Raw genomic sequence first — 24,267 nt, 5'->3', positions numbered from 1 at the left:
ACTTCCCCAATATTGTTACCATCTTAGTTTTGTTCTCTGACTTTTTACAAATTGAATATGTAGCTTTCCTTGTAGGGATTTTTTTTTTTGCTTTTATTTTAAGAAGCATGCACAAATATATGCTTGTTTAAAAAAATACAAAATAACAAGCAACTTTCATAATTTATATGCCCATCATTTCTTCCAAACTCCCTAAATTCATTTCCTTCTTTATGTCTGTGTTTGAGTGGAAATACATAGATATTTTATACATTTTTTCTAGTAACACTGTACAATAAGCATTTTCTCATAACATTAGCAATATTTTGCTATGTACCTAGCATGCAGACTGTTAATCTTAGATAATCTCCATTTGACTGGTGAGGGAACTGTAATGACCAATATAAAATATCTGTCAGTTCTAACATTACTCTGCCTCTCCCATGGAAACTTCAATCTGTGTGGATTGTGACAATCATTACCTAGTTAGTCTTCTTGGACATTTATGGTTTCAAATTTTTCCCTATTATAAATACAATCACAGGGTGCTTGGGTGGCTCAGTTAGTTAAGCATCCAACTCTTGATTTTGGCTCATGTCTTGATCTCATGGTTCGTGGGTTCGAGCCCAATACCAGGCTCCACACTCAGCACAGAGCCTGCCTGGGATTCATTCTCTCTCTCTCTCTCTCTCTCTCTCTCTCTCTCTCTCTCTCTCTCCCCCCACCCCCTCTTGCTCTGCCCCTCCCCTGTTTGTGCAGGCTCTCTCTCTCTCAAAAATAAATAAATTTAAAAATCAAATAAATACTGTATTTACAATTACATGTATGTGCATTTCAAATTCTTTCCTAATGAAGGTTATTAGAAGAGAATATTTTTGAAGTTTTTGACACTTACTGCTGATTGCCTTCCTGAAAGGTTATACCAATTTTCATGGAGTGATTAATTCTAATGGGAAGGAAAAGAGAAAAGGGGAGTGACATTTCACAGAGGTGGTGACATTTGAGCCAGCTCATGCAAGATGAGCAGGGCTTTGCCAGAAGTGAAGCAGAGTGGTCAGAGCATTCCCAACAGGAAGGAAGTGAGAGCAAGGGCACCAGGGCACAAGGGAGCCCTTGCCCCAAAGGAGTCAGTCTGTTCCTTCCGCTTATTTGCCACCAGAATCCTCATCATTTATTTTATAGTTGGCAGGAAGAAGAATCAGAATAGAGCCCTTCCATATATTTAGAAACCATCTCAAATGAAAGATCTTTTGCAGTTCTGAGATATTCATGTTAGTCTGTTTCTTCTTTCCTTTTCCCAAAGGGAGAACAAATCCCCTGAGGATTCAGTATAACTGGGAAATACATGCCACCTCTCTCATCCCATCTGCTTCCTTGAATGTAAAGGGGCAAGGACAGTACATTTGGCGTTGGTTCTGAAGTGTACAGGATCTGGAGCGCCTGGGTGGCTCAGTCAGTTAAGCCACTGACTTCGGCTCAGGTTATGATCTCACAGTTCACGGGTTCGAGCCCCGCATCAGGCTCTGTGCTGACAGCTCAGCGCCGGGAGCCTGCTTCAGATTCTGTGTCTCCCTCTCTCTCTGTCTCTCTCCTGCTCGCGCTCTGTCTCTCTCTCAAAAATAGACTTTAAAAATAATAATGTGTATAGGATCCATCGCCAACTGTCCTTCTAGATCGATGCAATGAGGAGAATGTCATCAACTTCTTGCATTTGGTATTGATTTTGTATCAATCTGTTTAATAAGATGGATAAAAGTAACCTAAGTCTATTTATAAATTTGGGAGAGGTGCCAGACACTAGGGCGTCAAACTCAACAGTGACTAGAGCTGTAGCAGATTTCTACATTTGTCTGAGCATGGTGTGTCCACAATGCCTTCTTTCTGGGCTGGAGCAAGTGCTGAAAGCCCAAGGGGTGAAGGTGACAGGGTAAGCAAAGCCGGCTGTCCAAGCCCCCGAGTCCAGTTCCACATGCCACTTATCGCTGATTCTATCATCGCATCTGGAAATGCAATATGACCGGTAAGCCACATCCCATCATATTTTGAAGAAGGCCACTTAGGAGTTATAAATCAAGCAATAAAATATTTCTAAAGCCCGCAAAATACCTGCAGGACAAACAGGATTTTCTTTCTGCATCTGATGCTTCTACAGCTACTGTGAAGATTTAGTATAGCTGGCATTTATGAAGTTTGTGGAGTGTACACTTAACCAACTTAAAACCTAACTATGAAATAGAAATTGATGGAATTAGAGAAACATGTGAATTACAGACAATTTAAAATGTGCCTTTCTGCTCTTAAGGAAGTGTAGTAATGGGAATAGATGAAGTGATCAAGTAGATGATTTACTGGACCAGAATTAATTGACAGCTAAGAAATCTTTATCAGTAGCATTTTTGTACAAATATATTAGAATGGCTGTAGACGTAGCCCAGCAAAATTGCTGTGGCCAGTTTACCAGTCGTGCCCTGTTCTGCACATGTCTTCTCTGAAGTGAGTTGTAAGTGGAAGTATTATTCCTCATTATTACTAGTAAAACCTCAAAGAGACCAAAAGAGTACTTCTCTCGTAAGGTTCTCAACAAGCTATTAATTAGATAACATAAATGAAACTCTTAACACTATGCCAACACCTTCTAATGGTAGAAGTGGGTGGGAGAGTCATTATCTGTGTTTTATTATTATTATTATTATTATTATTATTATTGTTGTTGTTGTTGTTATGGTTATTATTTTTAAACTTTGACTTTTATTCTTGCCTTGCTAGTCTTCTCCCCAGTCCTAACAAAGAAAGATGTAAGATTGGAAGATTATGTCTTAAATCTCATTTATCTGTTTATGAAAGGGAAGCTGAAATTTGATGATACATAGAAAATATGAAAAGGTATTACTGGGCGCCAGAGCATGAACTGTGAAGCAGTTAGGGCATCATTCATAAGTGATGAACTTCAGCTGAAAGGGAACCTCCTGCCCATTCACAACAATAAGTGTTTCCTAAAAATTTCTGCATTAAGATGGTGAAAATGACTGACATCTTTACCAGAAGTTCTTACTAATTTAAAATTTCTGCATCAGATGCCATTGGAAGCCCATGAGAAGGAAAGCCCTCAGTCTACAACTTAACATTTTGCTTCAGCCACCCCATGTCCACCTCTTGACTTCTTTAGATAATATTTGCAGCCTAAAGTATATAGTCACATTGCTCATATTGCCATGATTTGACCTCTTCTTGAACAGCCATACATTTCAGAATCTAAACCATCTATTTTTATTCTTCTTTTCCTAGTGCTAACCCTTTCTCTAATAGACAGCATGCCCTTTCTTGCATATTTGGATGGGAGAGATATTTTCTATTTTTTTTTTTAATTTTTTTTATTTTTATTTTTTTAATGTTTATTTTTGAGAGAGAGAGAGATGGAGTGTGAATGGGGGAGGGGCAGAGAGAAAGGGAGACAGAATCTGGAGCAGCCTCCAGGCTCTGAGCAAGCTGTCAGCACAGAGACTGACATGGGGCTTGAACTCACAAACTGTGAGATCATGACCCAAGCCAAAGTCGGACACTTAACCAACTGAGCCACCCGGGTGCCCCGAGAGATATTTTTTAAATAGCATATCAAGGGGTGCCTGGGTGGCTCAGTTGGTTAAGCGTCTGACTTCAGCTCAGGTCATCATCTCACAGTCTGTGAGTTCGAGCCCCTCATCAGGCTCTGTGCTGACAGCTCAGAGCCTGGAGACTGCTGCTTCAGATTCTGTGTCTCCCTCTCTCTCTGCCCCTCCCCTGCTCATGCTGTGTCTCTCTCTATCTTAAAAATAAATAAAAACATTAAAAAAAATTTAAATAGCATATCAAAAGTGTAAAGTTACGTTATCTACTTAAATTAAGAAGCTTGCATAATTTTTATATGAAGCTTTTTAAATACCCTAAGCAATTGATCATAAAAATAGCTGGCATTTAGGATTAGTTTGCATTGCTACTACCAGTGCCATGGTAAATGAATCTTTATTTCTACCATTGATGGTGAGATCTGTCCATTTATATTGACTGTAAAGTTCTGTCCTGGAAAAAAAAAAATGAAATGTTCATATAATTGTGCTGTTCTTCTATAAAACTCCTTACTCCTCTCATTCCAGCTCTGTTCATCTTCATTATGCTCAAGACTTAAAAAAAAAAAATTTTTTTTTAACGTTTATTTATTTTTGAGAGAGAGAGTGAGACAGAGCGTGAGTGGGGGAGGGGACGGAGAAAGAGAAGGAGACACAGAATCCAAACAGGCTCCAGGTTCTGAGCTGTCAGCCCAGAGCCCGACATGAGCCTTGAACCCACAAACCGTGAGAACATGACCTGTATGCTCAAGACTTTTATAGATTAACTCTTTGTGTCCACTTAACTGGCACTTACCCACCTATCACTTTACTTTCCCCTTCAATTTTTTCATAGGTTTCAGTCTTCTCACATGTAGTGTTAGCTCCTCCAAGAGAGGCAGGCACTGCCTTATAGCAGGTGTATATTGTATGCAGTGAGCCTCAGGTTGTGTCCCAGTTACTGTCTGATGGGGACTCTACTTGACATTAGTGAACTTCATCTGTTCATTCATATTACAACAAATGTCTTTAATGCTACATCAGAATAAATATCTGAAATACACATCTGCTTCTTCCCCAGGTTAATCAGCTTCGTGGCATCCCCAAGCTTCTGCAGCTCCTAAAAGTTCAGAATGAAGATGTTCAGCGAGCCGTGTGTGGGGCCCTGCGAAACTTGGTATTTGAAGACAATGACAACAAGTTGGAGGTCGCTGAACTCAACGGGGTACCTCGGCTACTCCAGGTGCTGAAGCAAACTAGAGACTTGGAGACTAAAAAGCAAATAACAGGTACTGCTAACAGAATATTGAAGGATGTAGAACAGTGTACCCAGCTGGGTATGTTATGTCATCTGTTTTTCTTTTTTTTTTTTTTTTAATTTTCTTTTTTCTTTTTTAAAATTTACATCCAAATTAGTTAGCATATAGTGCAACACTGATTTCAGGAGTAGATTCCTTAGTGCCCCTTACCCATTTAGCCCACCCCCCCCCCCTCCCACAATCCCTCCAGTAACCATCTGTTTGTTCTCCATAGTTATGAGTCTCTTATGCTTTGTTCCCCTCCCTGGTTTTATATTATTTTTGCTTCCCTTCCTTTATGTTCATCTGTTTTGTCTCTTAAAGTCCTCATATGAGTGAAGTCATAGGATTTTTGTCTTTCTCTGACTGACTCATTTCACTTAGCATGATACCCTCCAGTTCCATCCACGTAGTTGCAAATGGCAAGATTTCATTGTTTTTGATTGCCGAGTAATACTCCATTATATATATATATATATATATATATATTTACCACATCTTCTTTATCCATTCATCCATCGATGGACATTTGGGCTCTTTCCATACTTTGGCTATTGTTGATAGTGCTGCTATAAACATGGGGGTGCATGTGTCCCTTCAAAACAGCACACCTGTATCCCATGGATAAATGCCTAGTAGTGCAATTGATGGGTCATAGGGTAGTTCTGTTTTTAGCTTTTTGAGGAACCTCCATACTGTTTTCCAGAGTGGCTGCACCAGCTTGCATTCCCAACAGCAATGCAAAAGAGATCCTCTTTCTCCGCATCCTTGCCAACATCTGCTGTTGCCTGAGTTGTTCATGTTAGCCATTCTGACAGGTGTAAGGTGGTATCTCATTGTGGTTTTGATTTGTATTTCCCTGATGATGAGTGATGTTGAGCATTTTTTCACATGTCGGTTGCCTATCCGGATGTCTTCTTTGGAGAAGTGTCTATTCATGTCTTTTGCCCTTTTCTTCACTGGACTATTTATTTTTTGAGTGTTGAGTTGGATAAGTTCTTTATAGATTTTGGATACTAACCCTTTATCTGATACGTCGTTTGCAAATATCTTCTCCCATTCTGTCGGTTGCCTTATAGCTTTGCTGATTGTTTCCTTTGTTGTCAGAAGCTTTTTATTTTGATGAGGTCCCAGTAGTTCATTTTTGCTTTTGTTTTCCTTGCCTCCGGAGACGTGTTGAGTAAGAAGTTGCTGCGGCCAAGATCAAAGAGGTTTTTGCCTGCTTTCTCCTCGAGGATTTTGATGGCTTCCTGTCTTACATTTAGGTCTTTCATCCATTTTGAGTATATTTTTGGGTGTGGTGTAAGAAAGTAGTCCAGGTTCATTCTTCTGCATGTCTCTGTCCAGTTTTCCCAGCACCACTTGCTGAAGAGACTGTCTTTATTCCATTGGATATTCTTTCCTGCTTTGTCAAAGATTAGTTGGCCATACGTTTGTGGGTCCATTTCTGGGTTCTCTATTCTGTTCCACTGATCTGAGTGTCTGTTCTTGTGCCCGTACCATACTGTCTGATGGTTACAGCTTTGTAGCATAGCTTGAAGTCTGGGATTGTGATGCCTTCTGCTTTGGTTTTTGGGGTCTTTTCTGGTTCCATACAAATTTTAGGATTATTTGTTCTAGCTCTGTGAAGAATGCTGGTGTTATTTTGATAGGGTGTCATCTGTTTTTCTTAAGTTTCCCCAAACAAATGGCTAATGGGCTCATTATTATCTGAGAGGTGGCTTTCAAAGAACATTGTCACCCTCTGAGTTAAACCCCAGATTAAAGTCAAGTTAGAATTATTTTTTTTCCTGAAAGGGAAATTATTTTGAGGCTTTTGCTCAATATTTTAAATTAAAAACTCTGCAACTTTGCATGTTTTTACAACTTTACAGTACTCACCACAGGGAAATTCTGCATCAGTTTACTAACAGCCAACTTTGTGATTTGAGAACGTGTAAGATTTCAGTATTGCCTCAAGTGCACAAGGCATTCATTCTGAAGAGACTCAGTAAGAACCACACCCAATTATTTGTTTTATTTATTCAATAATCCACTCGCTGGATGTATACAAAGAAAGTGAATCAGGGAATCAAATAGTGTCCTTATGTAGAGGATTAGTTTAGTCAAATTAGTCAAAATACAAGAAATGTTATTTCCCAATCCTTCCATTACCTGGACCCCCCAAAATACCAGCTCCCTAGCCCACTCATCCCTGCACCCTAAAAAGAAGAAAAAAAGATGAGAGTGGCCAGATGCGTTTTTCTAGTTCTTTACTTCATATTTCAAAATCTTGATTTGAACAAATAAATATCTTCTTTCTGCCCAATAGATTAGAAGAATGAAATAATCTGATAGAATTAAAGCAACAGTTTTAGTAATCCTTGAAATGTGGAGAAGAGAGACCTAGTTTTATTTAAATGAATAGTGCATGTGGTAGAGGAGAAAAGGGTGCACTGATGTTCAAGCTTAGCCCTCTTGCTGTCACCGTCAGCTCCCTGCTGATGCTCCCTGCACACGTTCCCGAGTGCAAGAGCATTACTGAGTGCAACCGTTGGTGGTATTGCCTTGCAGAAACCTTCCTTAAGTATCTTCAGGGGCCTAAGTGATATACGTACATTTTTAATTTATCGCCAAAAGGTTTTAAGGTATTTTTAGGTATTATTAGGTGATGAAATCTTGGTTTTATAGATGAGAAAAGTAAGGCCCAAGCCCTTTTCAATATATCATATAAAAGTATTTTTAAATGATAATGCTGGACAGTGTTGTTTATTTTAGAAGGAAGTATTCCATACATTTTGTTATAAGTTGAATATATTCTACACTTCTGCAGAATATACAGCAATTTATTATACAACAGTTTTTTTTTCTGTTTTTAAAAATGTTGTCATTCTGTCTTCTCTGCCCATTTATATCTTAAAGTAATCATGTATTTTTCTATCTTGGTATATTTTAATTTTATAAAACTATATGAAGGGTTATACCTTGCTATCCTTCTGCCAGCACGCTGTCATGTCCCATGAGAAATTTCCTTCCATAACTATGACTTATATTAAAACACCTACAGAAATTAAGAGGGATCTCATTCATTCATTCAGCCAGCATTTACGGGGTGCCTGCAAGTACCAGGCAATGAGAATCATTTTAGAAAGGTTGTAGATGTTCTTTTCTTTCTACTAAAACATGAACAGTTACTTGATGGTTGGCACTTAAAAAGAAAACCAAACCTCACAATTGGAACCTAACATTTCCTTCATTAAACTGTAGTAATGACAACCGCAAGAGAGAATCAGATAATCTGTTTTACGGTAAAAAAAAAAAAAAAAAAAAAAAAAAAAAACTTTCCAAAGGATATGTTTCATTGTAGACTTTAAAATAAGGATAGGATACATTTTGAACTGGTGTTTTGAAGGAGAATGAAAATTATTCCCAGCAAAGTGAACATCATTAGCAAAGCAAAAAGAAGCTGCTGGTCATTTTTAGAGGCAGTTGGATAATAGAGTATTGATGTTAAGGTATATTGTATCTAGAGAGCTTGGGAGGATGTGTGGGTGTGTGTTGAGGAAGTAATCCATTGAACCATGCTTCCCCTTCTTTTGTAGGCAATAGGAAACTATGGTCAGAGAACATTCTGTGGTATTAATGCCATAGAAACCATTCAGTTATCTTTACATAATGTGCAGAACTGATCAGTGGAGGTTTATTGTGCAATTCTCAGGATTTCTAGTACAAGCCAAGCATCCCTTCCCGAGGGGGCTCATTACATGCTAATTGAATTGAGTCGATACTTGAGTGTTTGATACAAATCCTTCTAAATAACTTCCTTTAGCTCTATTAATAGAACAGCTAAGTAAGTGCTTTCTGGGCCTCAGAAATAAATTGTTGACTTAATGTAGACCTGTTTATATCTTTGCTTAGAAACACAAAGCGAATAACCATACATATGAATCTTTTCTTGTCTATTTTGTGGATATCTTTTTATTGAGCCTGTTCTTTGTGCTAGTCACTAAGCTAGGACTTTCCATTTTTCATCTTTGTCCCTCCAGTCATCTCCATAAGGCATTATTGACAATTTACATATGATCAGTGTGACACTCAGTGGGGTTTAAGTAGATTGCCCAAGATTATGCAGCTAACAGAACAAAGCCCATATTTCAACCCAGCTCTATCTGGGTGTCTTGCTGTATGAAAGTGGCTCTCACCTCCCTCTTTGGAGGCAGAGAGTGATTCATTTTTACACTTCTTTGGGAAAAGACTTGTCTTTTAGGATCTCCGATCAGAGAGCTCTCCTTCACTCCTCTCTGACCCTTCCTCTGTCTCCACTTGCCACTGACTTGGTTAAGTCCTCTTCACCTCTCTGGTCTACACTCCTCTCTGACCCTTCCTCTGTCTCCACTTGCCACTGACTTGGTTAAGTCCTCTTCACCTCTCTGGTCTACTATTGCAGTAGCCTCTTACCTGCCCACTGATTCAGTTCTGCACATTCCCAGTCTGTCCACTACTCTGCTCCTAGTGATTTCTTGCTGATAGGAAAATATGGTCCCATTGTGCTCCCCATTACCTCTAAGATACAGTCTATACTGTGCAGTATGCCACACAAAGATTTTATGATCTGAGCCTGGTGGCCACTGGCAGCAATGTCTCCTCTCATACCCTCCCAGCCCAGGTTCTGAAATCCTAAAGGATTTGCTGGTCTGTCTGTGTCTCTTTTCTGTCTTGGTATCTTTGTCTCTGCTGTTGTCTTGGACTAAAATCCTTTTCCACACCTTGACCACCTGGTGAACCCTCCTCACCCTTCAATAGCTGTCTTTTCCTCTGAAGGATTTTCAGATGCCATCCTTCCATACTTCATCCCCCCCAGTGGGGTTTTGAAAGAAGGGGCATCTCTGAACTACTTTTGCATCCTTTAATATTAGGATGCCACTTATTTCATGCCTGTGTGTTTACCGCAATAACAACTTTGCTACTCCTCTAAGTTGTTCAACATCTGTGGCTGATTGAATATAAAAAAAGAGATTCATGACCTGGGAATATCTCAATTAAGAGAAATAAAAGGATCAGGTTTGTTTTCAGATAAGACCCTGATTTTCCTGGCCAAGCTATAAAAAAAATTAACCATCCGATTTCTATATATGCATAAAAAAGGCATCAGCGCTTTGTTCTGCTGAGAGAGAACGTCAACTCACTGACCTTCCTGGCATTTTCAGTACCAGCCTAGGAGGGAAGCTCTTCCCTTTTCAGATGAAAAGACTTAAGGATCAAAGACGTTCCCTCTATGAGATTGTTCCCCCTCTCTTACCAAGTGAGCCTGTTAGTGTACTTTAATTGAAATGAGAACAGTACATACTGGTCTCAGAGGCTCATCTCCAAGGTCACTGAGTAATGAGCATTTGCAGGAGTGAGTAGGACTCTGACTTGGTAAGAATGAAGCAGGAGATTCTTGTGCCTCTTTTCATGTTGCATAAGGAAGAGTCAGGATGATTGGCAATAAAATTTGTTAAAAATGCATATTGACCTCTGCATGTTTTTTGGAAATATTTCATTGGCTTGCTATATTTTAATAAAGTAACAAAAACATTTTGCTATAAGATATTCATTATGCACCTTTTAAAAATAATTGTATATTATTTTATTCTGCACTTGTAACGTGCAACAAGTTATCTTGGGTTTGTATATAACTTAGACTAAATGGCCTTTGCAATAGTGTGATATTTCAGGGAAGGCTTACAAAACTTAGGTGAAAGAAGTATATCCATGCAAGGGAAATTATTTAAAAAAAAAAATTCCTCCTGGTCTGTGATCACTTTGAAAAATAAGATTAAAATGAACCAGTCTTCCTCCTCCTGCTCCTCTTCTCCTTCTGTACTGATAATAGGGATTCATTTAATCATAATATATGTAATTTTTGCTACCTCATTGTCATGCAGAGTTTGTTAAATAACTCTATTTCTATTCCTAGAAGGCAATATTAATAAAACACAGATTTTAATATCTTATAAGATCCTTCTACTAAAATTAGCTGTTTTTTGCAAAAACCACAGTTGGCAATACATTTCTGGAGAACGCAGTTATTCTTATCTCTTTTATAATTGCTAATTATTCAAAGTATATCCCTTACCAGAATCCATTTCTTTCTTTTTGGCTAGAATGAGAGCTTAGAGATAGAAAATTACAGGCTTATCACCTGCAACAAAGAACTTAATAATAGAAATTTAGGCACTATGAATAAATTGACTGGAAGTTAAAGGTGAGACCAATGAAAACCTAAACCCTAATGTTGTATCGGGTCATCTAGAATCTAGTCATTAAAATGAATATGTATTAAGGGTCCTTTAGTCCATTCATTACCCAATGCGAGAAATGGGAATCATTTTTTTTTCAAGCCCTCTCTATGCTCAGTGTGGGGCTCGAGTGCACAACCCTGAGATCAGGAATTGCATGTTCTACCTAATGGGTCAGCCAAAGGCCCCAAGAATCATTTTTAAAATACAAATTACTAAAATCCATTCTGAGATTCTGGCTAATAAATTTGGAATGTGGCCCAAGAATATGTCATTCTGATATGCCGCTCGGTTTATTTGGAAACTGCTAGTCTAGTCTAACACTCTAGCTTTGGGATAAAAACCGCTTGTCATTATTTTGATAAAGGAGGAGCTCATTTTTAGCAGTCTTAGCGATAGAGCTGGATCTTACAGCAGATCTTTCTGTTTCCTTCAAAGCTCTCTTAGAAGTTTATATTTTCACTGAGCCAGAATCTCCTTCCCTAGAATTTCCACTCATTAGTTCTGGTTTTGCCTTCATATAGTCACAAAAAATGATACCTAGCTATTAAATTTACATTTGTTTAGTTACTAGAGAAAATGTATTCCTATGTGTATTAGATTCTAATATTCTTTAGCTTGGGTTAATTTTTCTACTAGCAATTGAATTTTTAATGATATTTAAGAACTCTATATATTAAGGATATTAACCCCTTGTCTCATATTGTCATTTGTATTTTCCCAATTTGTAATTGGTCATTTATTGATGTTGTATGTACATGTTGGGAGAATGTATAACTGTTTAATCCTGAATCTCTAGTGCAAAGTTCCTTCCTAGCTTTGTACCATACAAAAATTTGGCAGGCATGACATTTCTATATAATACCCTACATTAAAAATTTAAAAATTATACTAAAACTCCCAAACCAGATACTTTTATAGAAATAATACTGGATACCAAGTTATAAAGGACGTTGACTGTTGGAGGAAAATTCCACTCCCTTTGTTCAGATTAATCCTCTTCTGGTTTTTATTGTAAGTTATACTTTTCCTTTGAGTGCCCTGTGTGGTCCTTTTTTAAAAGAGGAAATGGCATCATGCTTCACATTTTTAAGCCTCTGGCAGGCAGGGACTATTAATTTGTTTGCTTATTTAAAGCAGGAAGCTTTTTTTTCTCTCTCTCTCTCTTTTCTTTTTAACTTTCTTTAGTAGCTTAGAAACCACAACTCCACCTTAGACCTGCCTCTAAATTTTTTTCAACAACCCTTGGAATTTTATTCTGTCACTCCCCCATCCAGAGCCCCTCAAGATGAAGTGGGAGGAATGAAGTCATTGTGTTGCAAAATCTGTGGCCCAGGGACACTGCTACTGCTCCTGACTAGTCCCCAATGCTAGTTTGACCAGGAAAGGACCTCCTCCTGAGCCAGAATGCTAGCCCTCGGAAAACACTAGATCCAGTGTCGCCCCATCTGACTGTAGCTCTGTGTAGGCTGCAGTGGAAGTTTGGTTTCAGAAATTGTTGTTTCAGAAACTGATTAAGTAAAACTGATTAAGGTCAAAAGGCTACATCTGGCCTAGAGTGTTCTAAATGGTGGTCCAAATAGAACTATGGTTGAATAATTATCAACCTTTACCTGTACAATTATTTCAGTCATTAAATCAGGGGAGGTGATATCACCACGTAATTCAGCCAAAAAAACCAAAAGCACCTTTCCTTGTTTCATATGGTAGACTGTCCTGTATACCTGTGCTTCCTCTCTCTCATTTGCAGATGAAAGAGTACATTTTAAAAGTGAGAATTACTGACTGGGCAATGGCGGAGTGAGTAGGGAAGAAAATGAAGATTCCCATCTCTTTCTACCTCCTCTCTCTGCCTTCCTGGATGCCAGGGAGTTAGTCATTTGCTGAGGTATGAAAGAAGGCAATGCAACTTGACACCTGCTGGGAGTCACTGGAATAGCAAGCAGGAGGTGTGCCCTCCTTCCCCTGAATCAGAAGTATTTGAATGCCAAATTTGTAAGAAAAACCAATCCTAAATGGATGTGCCACTTTGTATCCTCTCTGACTACCCAGCCTCAGGCTCTGTCTCACAAATGCCCTGGAAAGTACAGTATTCTATTATCTTAATTTCTTTCTGAGTTGGCTTGTATGGCCTTTTTCTTTAATGGTGGGTTAAGGGAAGAAGTTTCAAGAAGAAAGGGAAAGTTAAATAAGTAAATGTGGTACTGTTATGCCCAGAATTCGTGATCCCCAAAGACCACTAGGGAGCCGAGTCCGATGCAAAAGCAAAAGAACCTTTATTCGAGCTAGCTCGAGCTCAATCCCCTACCTGCACCGACGCAGCGGTGAGATACCAGGGAGAGAGCGAGTTTCAAAAGCACAAAGGTTTTATAGGGGTCTAGGGGCAGTTGGTGAGGTAATGGCTGTGGCCTCAGCCGATTGGCTGGGGAAGGGTCGTGGCCTCAGCCGATTGGTTGGGGAAGGGTCGGAGTCCTGTTACGCAGGTCGCTGGGCGTGTTTTGATCAGAAAGTTTGAACGGGTGAGCGGGAGGTTACTCAAGGGGAGGAGGCGCAGTCTGAGTTTTCTGTGAATTTCCCGGAAAAGGGGTCATGTCGGGGACATAGTCACTCAAGGTGGAGAACACAGAACAAGATGGAGTCGGCCGGCGTAGGCCCGCCCTTTCATTCCCCCCTTGTCATGTAACTTACGGACCCAATCATGGGTCCGGCTGCATTTATGGTGACAAGGGGAACAGAGTTTAGAAGTTTACGCCAAGTTCTGGGAAGCATGTGTCCCTGGGGTGGCTCTGGGAGGTCTAATTAAGTATTGTCCCTGAGCTGGTATCTATGATCTGCCAGGTGATGTTTTGGGGGGTGTGGGGACTCCCGGTAGCATGAGCAATGACAAGCAGAGTTAACAGAGTTACCAATATTAGGTGGGTCGAATGTGCTGTAGCTTGAGCTTGAGCTTGAGCGGGTTGTGTTGGTCCCGACTGATGGCCCATCGCGTGACGAAGTCCTTCCGGATCGAGGAGGGGTCCGCTGGCCGAACGTGGGTGTGATGGACCCAGGTCGCGATGCCGTCTACTTTGAGAGCGGTGGGGGTTGTCAGCACTACAATGTAGGGTCCCTTCCAGCGCGGCTCGAGAGTCTCTCGGTGGTGCCTCTTGACATAGACCCAGTCTCCCGGCTTGTACTGATGAGGTGTCAGGGTCTGGCCAGCCTCGTAGATGGCACGGAGGCGCGGCCAAATGTCCTCGTGCGCCCTCTGGAGCCCTCTCAAGGAAAGAAAAAGTTCTTGATCTTTAAACTCTGCAAGAAGTTCAGCTCGAAGGCTGGGAATAACAGGGGGTGGCCTGCCAAACATGATCTCGTAGGGAGTAAAACCCAGAGTGTAAGGAGTGTTTCTAACCCGGTAAAGGGCGTACGGTAGGAGAGTCACCCAGTCCCCGCCAGTCTCCATGGTTAATTTGGTAAGGGTCTCTTTTAGGGTTCTATTCATTCTTTCTACCTGTCCTGAGCTCTGGGGCCTATAAGCACAATGTAATTTCCAGTTTGCCCCCACCGCCTTGGCTACTGCCTGTGTTACCTGAGAGATAAAAGCTGGTCCATTGTCTGATCCTACCATGGCAGGAAAACCATACCTGGGTAAGATGTCTTCTAGTAGCTTCTTAGCCACCGTCTGAGCCGTTTCATGCTTGGTTGGGTATGCCTCCACCCAGCCAGAGAAGGTGTCTGTAAATACTAAAAGATATTTATAACCATACTTTCCTGGTTTGACTTCAGTGAAGTCGACTTCCCATTGGGCTCCCGGTCTGGTGCCTCTGAGCCTGGTTCCTTTTTTATTTGATGTGGCTTTCGCGTTGGTGAGTTGGCAGGTCTTGCAGGCAGATACAACTTGCTCTATTTTGGTGTCCTGTTGGTGAATCTTGATTCCGGCATGTCGGATTAAGTCTTTTAATTTTTGGGCCCCCATGTGAGTAGACCGATGCATGTGCTCTAATATTGAGACTCCGAGCCGGTCTGGCAGCACGAGCTCCTTGTTAGGTGTATACCACCATCCCTTTATCTCCTGGGCCATGGGGAGTTTCTTGATCCGCTGTAACTCCTCCTGGGAGTATTTGGGCTGGTCTGGTAAAACTGGGTCTCCCGGGTCTGGTAGTTGTATGGTCATGGTGGGGACTGGAGTAAGGGCTACTGCCTTGGCTGCCTGGTCAGCCTTTCGATTACCTCTAGCTACTGGGTTATCAGCTTTTTGGTGCCCTTGGCAGTGGATAATGGCTAGCTTGGCAGGAAGCCATAAGGCCGTAAGCAGGTTAAGTATCTCCTGCTTATTTTTTATAGTCCGTCCTTCTGCCGTCAGTAACCCCCTCTCCTGATAAATTGCCCCATGAATATGAGCTGTGGCAAATGCATAACGGCTGTCTGCGTAGATGTTAAGCCGTTTTCCAGCTCCCAGCATCAGCGCCTTGGTGAGGGCTATGAGCTCCGCTCGCTGGGCTGATGTTCCGGAGGGTAGAGCCTCCGCCCATACGGTGTCCGTTTCGGTGACCACCGCTGCACCCGCATACCTGTGTCCATCTCGCACAAAGCTGCTGCCATCAGTGAACCAAGTAGCCTCGGCATCGGGGAGGGGCTGGTCGGTCAGGTCCATCCGGAATCCATGTACTTGTTCCAGGATTCCCGCACAGTCATGTAGTGGAGCACCTAGGTCAGGGTCGGGCAGCAGGGTTGCAGGATTGAGGGCTGCACTGGGGTGGAACCGCACTCGTGGAGGGTTGAGTAGGAGGCTCTGGTAATGAGTCACACGTGTATTGCTCATCCATCTATCAGGAGGCTGTTTCAGGACCCCTTCAATGGCGTGTGGGGTTGTGATCCAGATCTCCTGTCCTAGGGTCAGTTTGTCTGCATCCTTGACTAGGAGTGCTGTCGCCGCAATAATTCTTAGGCATGGCGGCCAGCCGGCAGCCACTGGGTCTAGTTTCTTAGACAGGTAAGCCACTGGGCGGTTCCAGGGGCCTAAGGCTTGAGTTAGAACCCCTTTTGCTATTCCCTTATGTTCGTCTACAAAGAGGTGGAAGGGTTTCATAATGTCTGGTAGGCCCAGGGCTGGGGCACTTAGGAGGGCCTTTTTTAACTGATTAAAGGCAATTTCTTCTTTTTCAGTCCATTTAAATGTTTTCCCCTCTTTGGTAGCTTCATATAGGGGCCTGGCGATCTCAGCAAAACCTGGAACCCAGAGGCGGCAGTAGCCGGCTGATCCTAGGAATTCCCTCACTTCTCTTCGGGAGGTGGGAGTAGGGATCTTTAGGACAGTTTCTTTTCTGGCATCTGATAACCGCCGCTGTCCGCCCTCTAGGATATATCCCAGGTAACTTACCCTCTCCCTGCATATCTGAGCCTTCTTCGTGGATGCCCGGTACCCTAAGGCCCCCAGGGTAGCCAGCAGGTCCTGGGTCCCTCGCTCACAGTCTTTGGCCGTGTCGGCAGCAATCAGGATGTCATCTACGTACTGTAGGAGGGTGAGGCCAGGGTGCTCCCTTCTGTACTCACCCAGGTCCTCGTGTAGTGCCTCGTCGAAGATGGTGGGTGAATTTTTGAATCCCTGAGGTAGCCGTGTCCAGGTGAGTTGCCCACTGTAGCCCTCCTCCGGATCATGCCACTCGAAGGCGAACAAGGGTTGGCTCTGGGGTGCCAGCGGCAGACTGAAGAAGGCGTCCTTTAAATCTAGTACAGTATACCAGACCCTGGAGGGCGCCAAGGAGCTCAAGAGAGTATATGGGTTGGGAACAGTTGGGTGTATGTCCGCGACCCTCTTATTTACTTCCCGGAGGTCTTGTACCGGTCGGTAGTCATTTGTGTGAGGCTTTTTGACCGGCAGTAAGGGGGTGTTCCAGGCAGACTGGCAAGGAACTAGTACCCCTAGGCTTCGTAGTCTCCGGATGTGTGGCTGGATCCCCTTCCGGGCCTCCTGTGACATGGGGTATTGTTTGATCCTTACCGGACTCTCTCCTGGCTTGAGCTCTACCAGGACTGGGGTCCTATGAGCGGCTAGTCCCATCCCCCCCCCAGTCTCTGCCCAAACCGAGGGGAATTCTTGTAGCCATCTGTCTATATTATCCTCTCTCGGGAGCGCCTCCTGGTGGAGGAGGTATTCATCCTCCAGTTTCATGGTCAGGACCTGGATGGGGTGGCCCTTGCCATCGGTGACCTGAGGCCCCCCTTGTCTGAAAGTTATCTGAGCTCCAATCTTGGTCAGTAAGTCCCGTCCTAACAGCGGGTAGGGGCATTCTGGTATTACCATAAAGGAGTGGGATACCCGGCCCGTTCCCAAATCTACTGTTCTTCGGGTAGTCCATGAATACTGGCTCATACCAGTTGCCCCTTGTACCCAGGACTTCTTGCTGGCTAGTTTTCCTTGTGGGGTGCGGAGGACCGAATGTTGTGCTCCGGTGTCGACAAGGAAGTCAACAGGGGTCCCCTCCACTTTAAGAGTTACCCTGGGTTCGGGGAGAGGGTCCGAACCCCGACTCCCCTAATCACTTAGTTCATCTAGCTCTAGGACTTTTACTCGATCAGTCTTGCTTCCTTTCCCGCCGGCCCTTTTCAGACAATCTCGGGCCCAATGCCCTATCTCCTTGCAGTATGCGCACTGATCCTTCTGCAGCCTCTGCTTCCCCCCCTTGGTGGTTCTTTTACCTTTTCTTGCGTCGTCTGCCAGCTGCCAGAGACGGCGGTCTCGTTCCTCAGGGGAGTCAGCAGTGGTAGCTAGTAGTATTCTCGCCAGGTCTCGAGTCTGCTTACTGCTGGCAGCCGCCATGGCGCGAGCCTGCTTGTCCTCAGGAAGCTCCCGGTTATTATATACCTTTTCGGCTACCACCAGTAAGTCCTGCAGACTTTTTTTTCTCCTAGTCTATCTATTTTCTGTAATTTTCTCCTAATGTCTATGGCCGATTGGTTTACAAAGGCCATGATAACAGCTGCCTTGCTTTCCAGAGCCTCTGGATCCATGGGGGTATAGGTACGGAATGCCTCCATGATCCGTTCTAAAAAGGCAGCCGGAGATTCATCTTTTCCCTGTTGTACATTTCCTACCTTGGCCAAATTGGTTGGCTTTCTAGCAGCCATTCGGAGACCCCCCATTAGAGTCTGGCGGTAGACCCGGAGCCTCTCCTTACCTTCTGCCGTGTTGAAATCCCACTGGGGCCGAGTTAAGGGGAAGGAGGCATCTATCTGAGCCTGGTTGGTGGTGGGATTCCCGTCTGTGCCCGGAACTAGTTTTCGGGCCTCGTTGACGATTCTTTCTCTTTCTTCAGTCGTGAACAGGACCTGCAAAAGCTGCTGGCAATCGTCCCACGTGGGCTGATGGGTAAAAAGAACAGAGTCTAATAAATCAATAAGCCCTGCCGGTTTCTCGGAAAACTTAGGATTCTGAGCTTTCCAATTGTAGAGGTCACTAGTGGCGAAAGGCCAATAGTGATGGGGCTGGTTCCCCTCCGCGTCTGGGGGTCCGGTGGCTCGCAGGGGCAGAATAGTGGAGTCGGCGGCGGAGGCGGATTGCTCCCTCTGAGCCCTTTGTCTGGTGAAGGGCGGGCTTCCCACTGGAGCGTTTCCGCCTCCCGCTCTCGGAACAGCGTCTGCCTCCCCCGGAGGGGGAGGATGGTGTTCTTCCGGCATCCTAGAGGGGTTATACGAGGGAGGAAAAATTAATTCTTCTTCAGTACCCCACTGTAAGACAGGGTAGAGGGGTGCTGAAGGCTGGATAAGACTTTTCTTCTTCTTTGTCCCCTGCAAAGCAAGAATGGGTTTTGGCTCCGGAGGGAGCGGGGCTAGGAAGGGCTTAAGACAAGAGGGTGGGTCTTCTACAAGGTCCTGCCAAGTGATAATGTAAGGGAGCTGATCAAGATGGCCCGTCTTAGGCTGAGAGATGATACTCCTGACTCGGTGGATGGTAGGGAGGTCGAAGGTCCCCTCTGGTGGCCATCCGACATTGAAAGTTGGCCACTCGCTAGAACAAAAAAACTGCCACCGACCCTTTCGGACTTCCACACTGAGGTTGTTAGCTCTTCCCCTCACATCCTTAAAGTGATCAATCATAATACTTAGAGGAGTAGTCTGAGTCTGTCCCATAACGTCCGTCCAGTAAGTCCACAGAACAAAACAGAGAAACACAAAAACAGACAAACAGAGGGCCCCTAGAAAATCTTCCAACTCCATGGAAGCAAAACTGAAAGCTAGCTTAGACATTTGAGGGGATTCCACGTCCCTCCAAAACCGATGAGGGGATTCCACGTCCCTCCAAAGACGACGGCCTCACGCCGACCAGCGGGAGCGACCCGCCTCGTCTCAGACCTTTGAGGGGATTCCACGTCCCTCCAGAAGGGAGAATCGGAACGTCTTCCGAAACTCCCGGCCCGTGGTCCTCCAGTGCGTCCACTTAGACCGCGTCGGGCACTACCAGAACTCCAGAAGTGAGCTCACACAGAAAAGACAGAACAAACAGACAGACACTAACCGTGGCCAGTCAGGCTCTCCGGGTCGGGGGTCCCTCGGGGGTCTTGGGGATCCCGGACGAGCCCCCAAATGTTATGCCCAGAATTCGTGATCCCCAAAGACCACTAGGGAGCCGAGTCCGATGCAAAAGCAAAAGAACCTTTATTCGAGCTAGCTCGAGCTCAATCCCCTACCTGCACCGACGCAGCGGTGAGATACCAGGGAGAGAGCGAGTTTCAAAAGCACAAAGGTTTTATAGGGGTCTAGGGGCAGTTGGTGAGGTAATGGCTGTGGCCTCAGCCGATTGGCTGGGGAAGGGTCGTGGCCTCAGCCGATTGGTTGGGGAAGGGTCGGAGTCCTGTTACGCAGGTCGCTGGGCGTGTTTTGATCAGAAAGTTTGAACGGGTGAGCGGGAGGTTACTCAAGGGGAGGAGGCGCAGTCTGAGGTTTCTGTGAATTTCCCGGAAAAGGGGTCATGTCGGGGACATAGTCACTCAAGGTGGAGAACACAGAACAAGATGGAGTCGGCCGGCGTAGGCCCGCCCTTTCAGTACCAGCCTTAGACCACTGTTTAGGCCATACATGTTGGTAGATAGGTTAAAAATACTCTTGTATCTCCTTCACTACCGAACTATAATATGAGAAATACATGAGGTAGCCAGTGTAAATTCCAGGAGGACATAAAGTCTGTCATTGGGTAGGATTTAATAAATATTAATTGGCGATGTTGATCAGCCTACTGGTGATAGGCATGGGTATAAGCAAAGGCTCTGTAGGCCATCCGTGCTGTTTGTTACTGGGAGGCAAATATCAGGTGGAAGTTTCAGGTAGTGGGGAGCAGGAGGCAGAGAGAGACATTCCCTTTATATGACCCTTTAAAAACATTGAGGTCTTGGGGCACCTGGGTGGCTCAGTCTATTAAGCATCCAACTCTTTATTTTGGCTCGGGTCCTGACCTCGTGGTTTGTGAGTTGGAGCCCCGCATCAGGCTCTGCGCTGACACACAGAACATGCTTGGTATTCTCTCTCTCCCTCTCTTCCTGCCCCTCCCCTGCTCTCTTGCTCTGTCTCTCTCTCTCTCTCTCTCAAAATAAGTAAACCTTAAAAACATTGACGTCTTGGGGCGCCTTGGTGGCTCATTTGGGTAAGCATCTGACTTTGGCTCAGGTCATGATCTTGCGGTTTGTGAGTTCAGGCCCCACATCAGGCTCTGGGATGACGGCTCAGAGCCTTGAGCCCATTTCAGATTCTGTGTCTCCCTCTCTCTCTGCCCCTCCCCTGCTCATGCTCTGTCTCTCCTGCAAAAATAAATAAACATTTAAAAACAACAACAACAAAAAAACATTGAAATCTTGGGATACTCCTGTCTGGCTCTGTCGGTAGAGTATTCAATTCTTGATCTCATGGTTGTGCATTTCAAGCCCCACGTAGGTTGTAGGGATAACTTAAAAAAAAAATAAATTTTTTTTTACAAAATTAAATAAATAACAATAAAAACATTGAAGTCTTTATTGCAGTAGGGTCATTTCAGGCCTTCATGTTGGTGAGACCAGAATTTATTATGTATGTGAGGTCAGCTTAACGGTAGGATCATTTAAGAGAAATGGCAATAAATGTTTAAGGATTTCTAGCTTCCATTATCATTCCTGATTAATTTAAACCTGCATAATTTTATATCATAATTCCCCCCACCCCACCCCTGCTGATTATGGATCAGTTTCATTGCCATCTAAAGAACTCTAAACCAAGTCTTTTGGTTGGGAAAGGGGCTCTCTCACTCCCACCCCACCCCCCTCCAATACCTAGCCACAGCCCTAGGAGTGCTGGCTGTAACTCCTCTTTTCAGCAGTTATTTGACCCATCCCTGTTTTGATAGTACTCTTTGTTTTTCTAGGTTTGCTGTGGAATTTGTCATCTAATGACAAACTCAAGAATCTCATGATAACAGAAGCCTTGCTCATCCTGACTGAGAATATCATCATCCCCTTCTCTGGTTGGCCAGAAGGAGACTACCCCAAAGCAAACGGTTTGCTCGATTTTGATATATTTTACAACGTCACAGGATGCTTAAGGTAATGCCACTCTACAGGTCTTTCCTCTGTGTACCTTATATACTACATCCAGATTTTCTAAAACTCTACCCCACTACCTAGAGGTCCTATAAGAATTATAAAGATCACTCTAAATATAAGAAGCACAATGTAGAGACAATGAGAGAGGTAAAGTAAGAACAGAATGTTGTTTCTAGGCATGTTTGATTCCAGAAGCTACCCACATTAGTTCACAAGAGCGAGGATGTCAGTTCCAATAAAACAGAGATCTAACCTGAATACCCAGAAGTGCAGACTGGCCTTCCCTATCTCCCAGGGTTTAAGGCAGGCTCCATGCTATTTTTAATTCATTAAAATCTAACTTAATGATGTGGTTAAAAAAATAATTGTAAACCTAGTGTTTCTGTTATATTTTATTAAAGCATAATTGTATTTGTTTTAGATGTACAAAGTAATGATTAGATATTTGTATATTTTACAGACGGTCACCAGAATAAGTCTAATGTTCATCACCATACATAGTCACAAAATTCTTTTTCCTTGTGATGAGAACTTTTATGATTTTTTTCTCTTAGCAACTTTCAAATATGTAGTATTATTAACTATAGTTGCCATGCTGTATGTTACATCTCTAGGACTGACTGACCTATTTATATGTTTGTTTATTTATTTATGGCATATGAAAATTTATTTCCATTATGGTTTTCTTTAGACTTACTTATTTTATAACTGGAAGTTTGTAACTTTTCCACATATACCCACTTTGCACCCCTCCCCCCCCCCCCCCCCCCCCCCGCCTCTGGAAACCCCACCAATCTGTACTCTGTATCAGCTTATTTGTTTTGTTTTAAAAGTAATCTCTATGCCCAACATGGGGCTTGAACTTACAACCCCAAGATGTTCTGACTGAGCCAGCCCCTATGAGCTTCGTTTTTGTTTTTGTTTTGTTTCTTTTAGATTCCATTTATAAGTGAGATCATACAGTATTTATCTTTCTCTGACTTATTTCACTTAGCATAAGGCTCTCACAGTCCATCCATGATGTTGCCAGGGGAGATATTTCATTCTTTATTGTTGCTGAATAATATTCCACGTGTATATATACCAGATTTTCTTATCCGTTCATTTGTCAGTAGATACTCAGATTGTTTCCATTTCTTGGCTATTATGAATAATGCTTCAGTGAACATGGGAGTGCATATGTCTTTTCAAGTTAGTGTTTTCATTTTCTTTGGATAAATACTCAGAAGTGAAATTGCTAGATCATATGGTAGCTCTGTGTTTAATTTTTTGAGGAACCTCCATAATGTTTTCCGTATTGGTTGTGCCAACTTACATTCCACAGGCACAGCACAAGGTTTGCCTCTTCTCCATATCCTCACCAACACTTGTTATTTCTTATCTTTTTGATGATAGCTATTCTAATAGGTGTGAGGTGATATGTCATTTTGATTTGCATTTCCTTGGTGATTAGTAACGAGCATTTTTTCATGTGCCTATTGGCCATCTCTGTCTTCTTTAGAAAAATGTCTCTTCAGTTCTTCTGAATCTATCTTTCCTTTTCTCTTTCCTTTCTCCTTTCACCACTTTCCCCAAGTATTCTTGACTTCTTTGTTGCAAATGAATTGACTGTATATGCTCAAGTTTATTTTTGGACTCTTTATTCTGTTCCAATGACTTATGTGTCTTTTTTTATGCCAGTACCACATGCTATTTTGATTAATACAGCTTTGTAACATAGTTTGAAATCAGGGAGTGCGATGCCTCCAGCTTTGTTCTTCCTTCTCAAGATTTCTTTGGCTGTTTGGGATCTTATGTGATTCCATACAATTTGTAGAATTGTTTGTTCTATTTCTGTGAAAAATGCCATTGAAAATTTGCTAGGAATTGCATTGAATTTGTAGATCGCCTTGGGTAGAATGGACATTTTAACAATGTTAATTCTACCAATTCCTGAGTATGGTATATCTTTTCATTTATTTGTGTCTTCAGTTTGTTTTTAATCAATGTCTTATCATTGTTAGTATACAGGTCTTTTACCTAGTTGGTCAAATTTATTCCTAGGTGTTTTTAAATAGCTGTAAGACAACAAAGCCTAAAGGAACAGAATGTTTTACCATAAGAACAGCCACTAAAGAAGTTAGTTTGAGCCGCATTTCTAAATAGTGGGATGAAAAAATGCTTGAGTTGTTTTCTCCTTTGGGCTGTCAGATGCCAGCTAAATCAAGAGAAAATAGAAACACATGCAGGAGAAAGAAAAATGCTAGTTTTAACTTCTTTAAAATCATGCATCTCAAGCTTTCTTGTATTTGAAAATAATCATTGTTCTTTATGTGCAAGGATTAAAAGAAATCAGAAGATGTAATCAAAATTAGACAGCCCATGAGAGGTCAGGACATATTCTGCCTTTTGTTATTTTCTCTAGTTACAGTTCATTTTTGAGGGAATCTAGATGGTAACTGAGAGAATTTATCATGGTAAAATGTTTAATCTCCAAAGTTAATCACACAGTAATGCATATCAAATACCAGTTTTGTGTAAGAATTATGTTAGCTACTGAGAATTTTACAAAGATGAATAAGAAAATCTTTTGGGGATTTTTAACGTAGTAGGGAATGCAGATGAG

At 42.7% G+C, this 24,267-nt stretch overlaps 1 protein-coding gene across 3 annotated transcripts in view; it reads left to right on the top strand.

Moving 5' to 3' along the window:
* PKP2 (plakophilin 2) overlaps window positions 1-24,267 on the top strand; it is a 261,095-nt gene that overhangs the window by 199,677 nt on the left and 37,151 nt on the right. For all 3 annotated transcript variants that reach the window (XM_042946240.1, XM_042946241.1, XM_042946239.1), the window contains 2 exons: window positions 4,642-4,849; window positions 21,485-21,662. In XM_042946240.1, coding sequence (XP_042802174.1) covers window positions 4,642-4,849; window positions 21,485-21,662 — 386 coding nt within the window. The remainder of the gene's footprint in view (window positions 1-4,641; window positions 4,850-21,484; window positions 21,663-24,267) is intronic.

Source organism: Panthera leo, chromosome B4 (assembly GCF_018350215.1).
Source record: "Panthera leo isolate Ple1 chromosome B4, P.leo_Ple1_pat1.1, whole genome shotgun sequence".
Classification (NCBI taxonomy): Eukaryota; Metazoa; Chordata; class Mammalia; order Carnivora; family Felidae; genus Panthera; species Panthera leo.
Note: the sequence above shows the minus strand (reverse complement) of the source record. Positions and strands in the feature narration are given on the sequence as shown.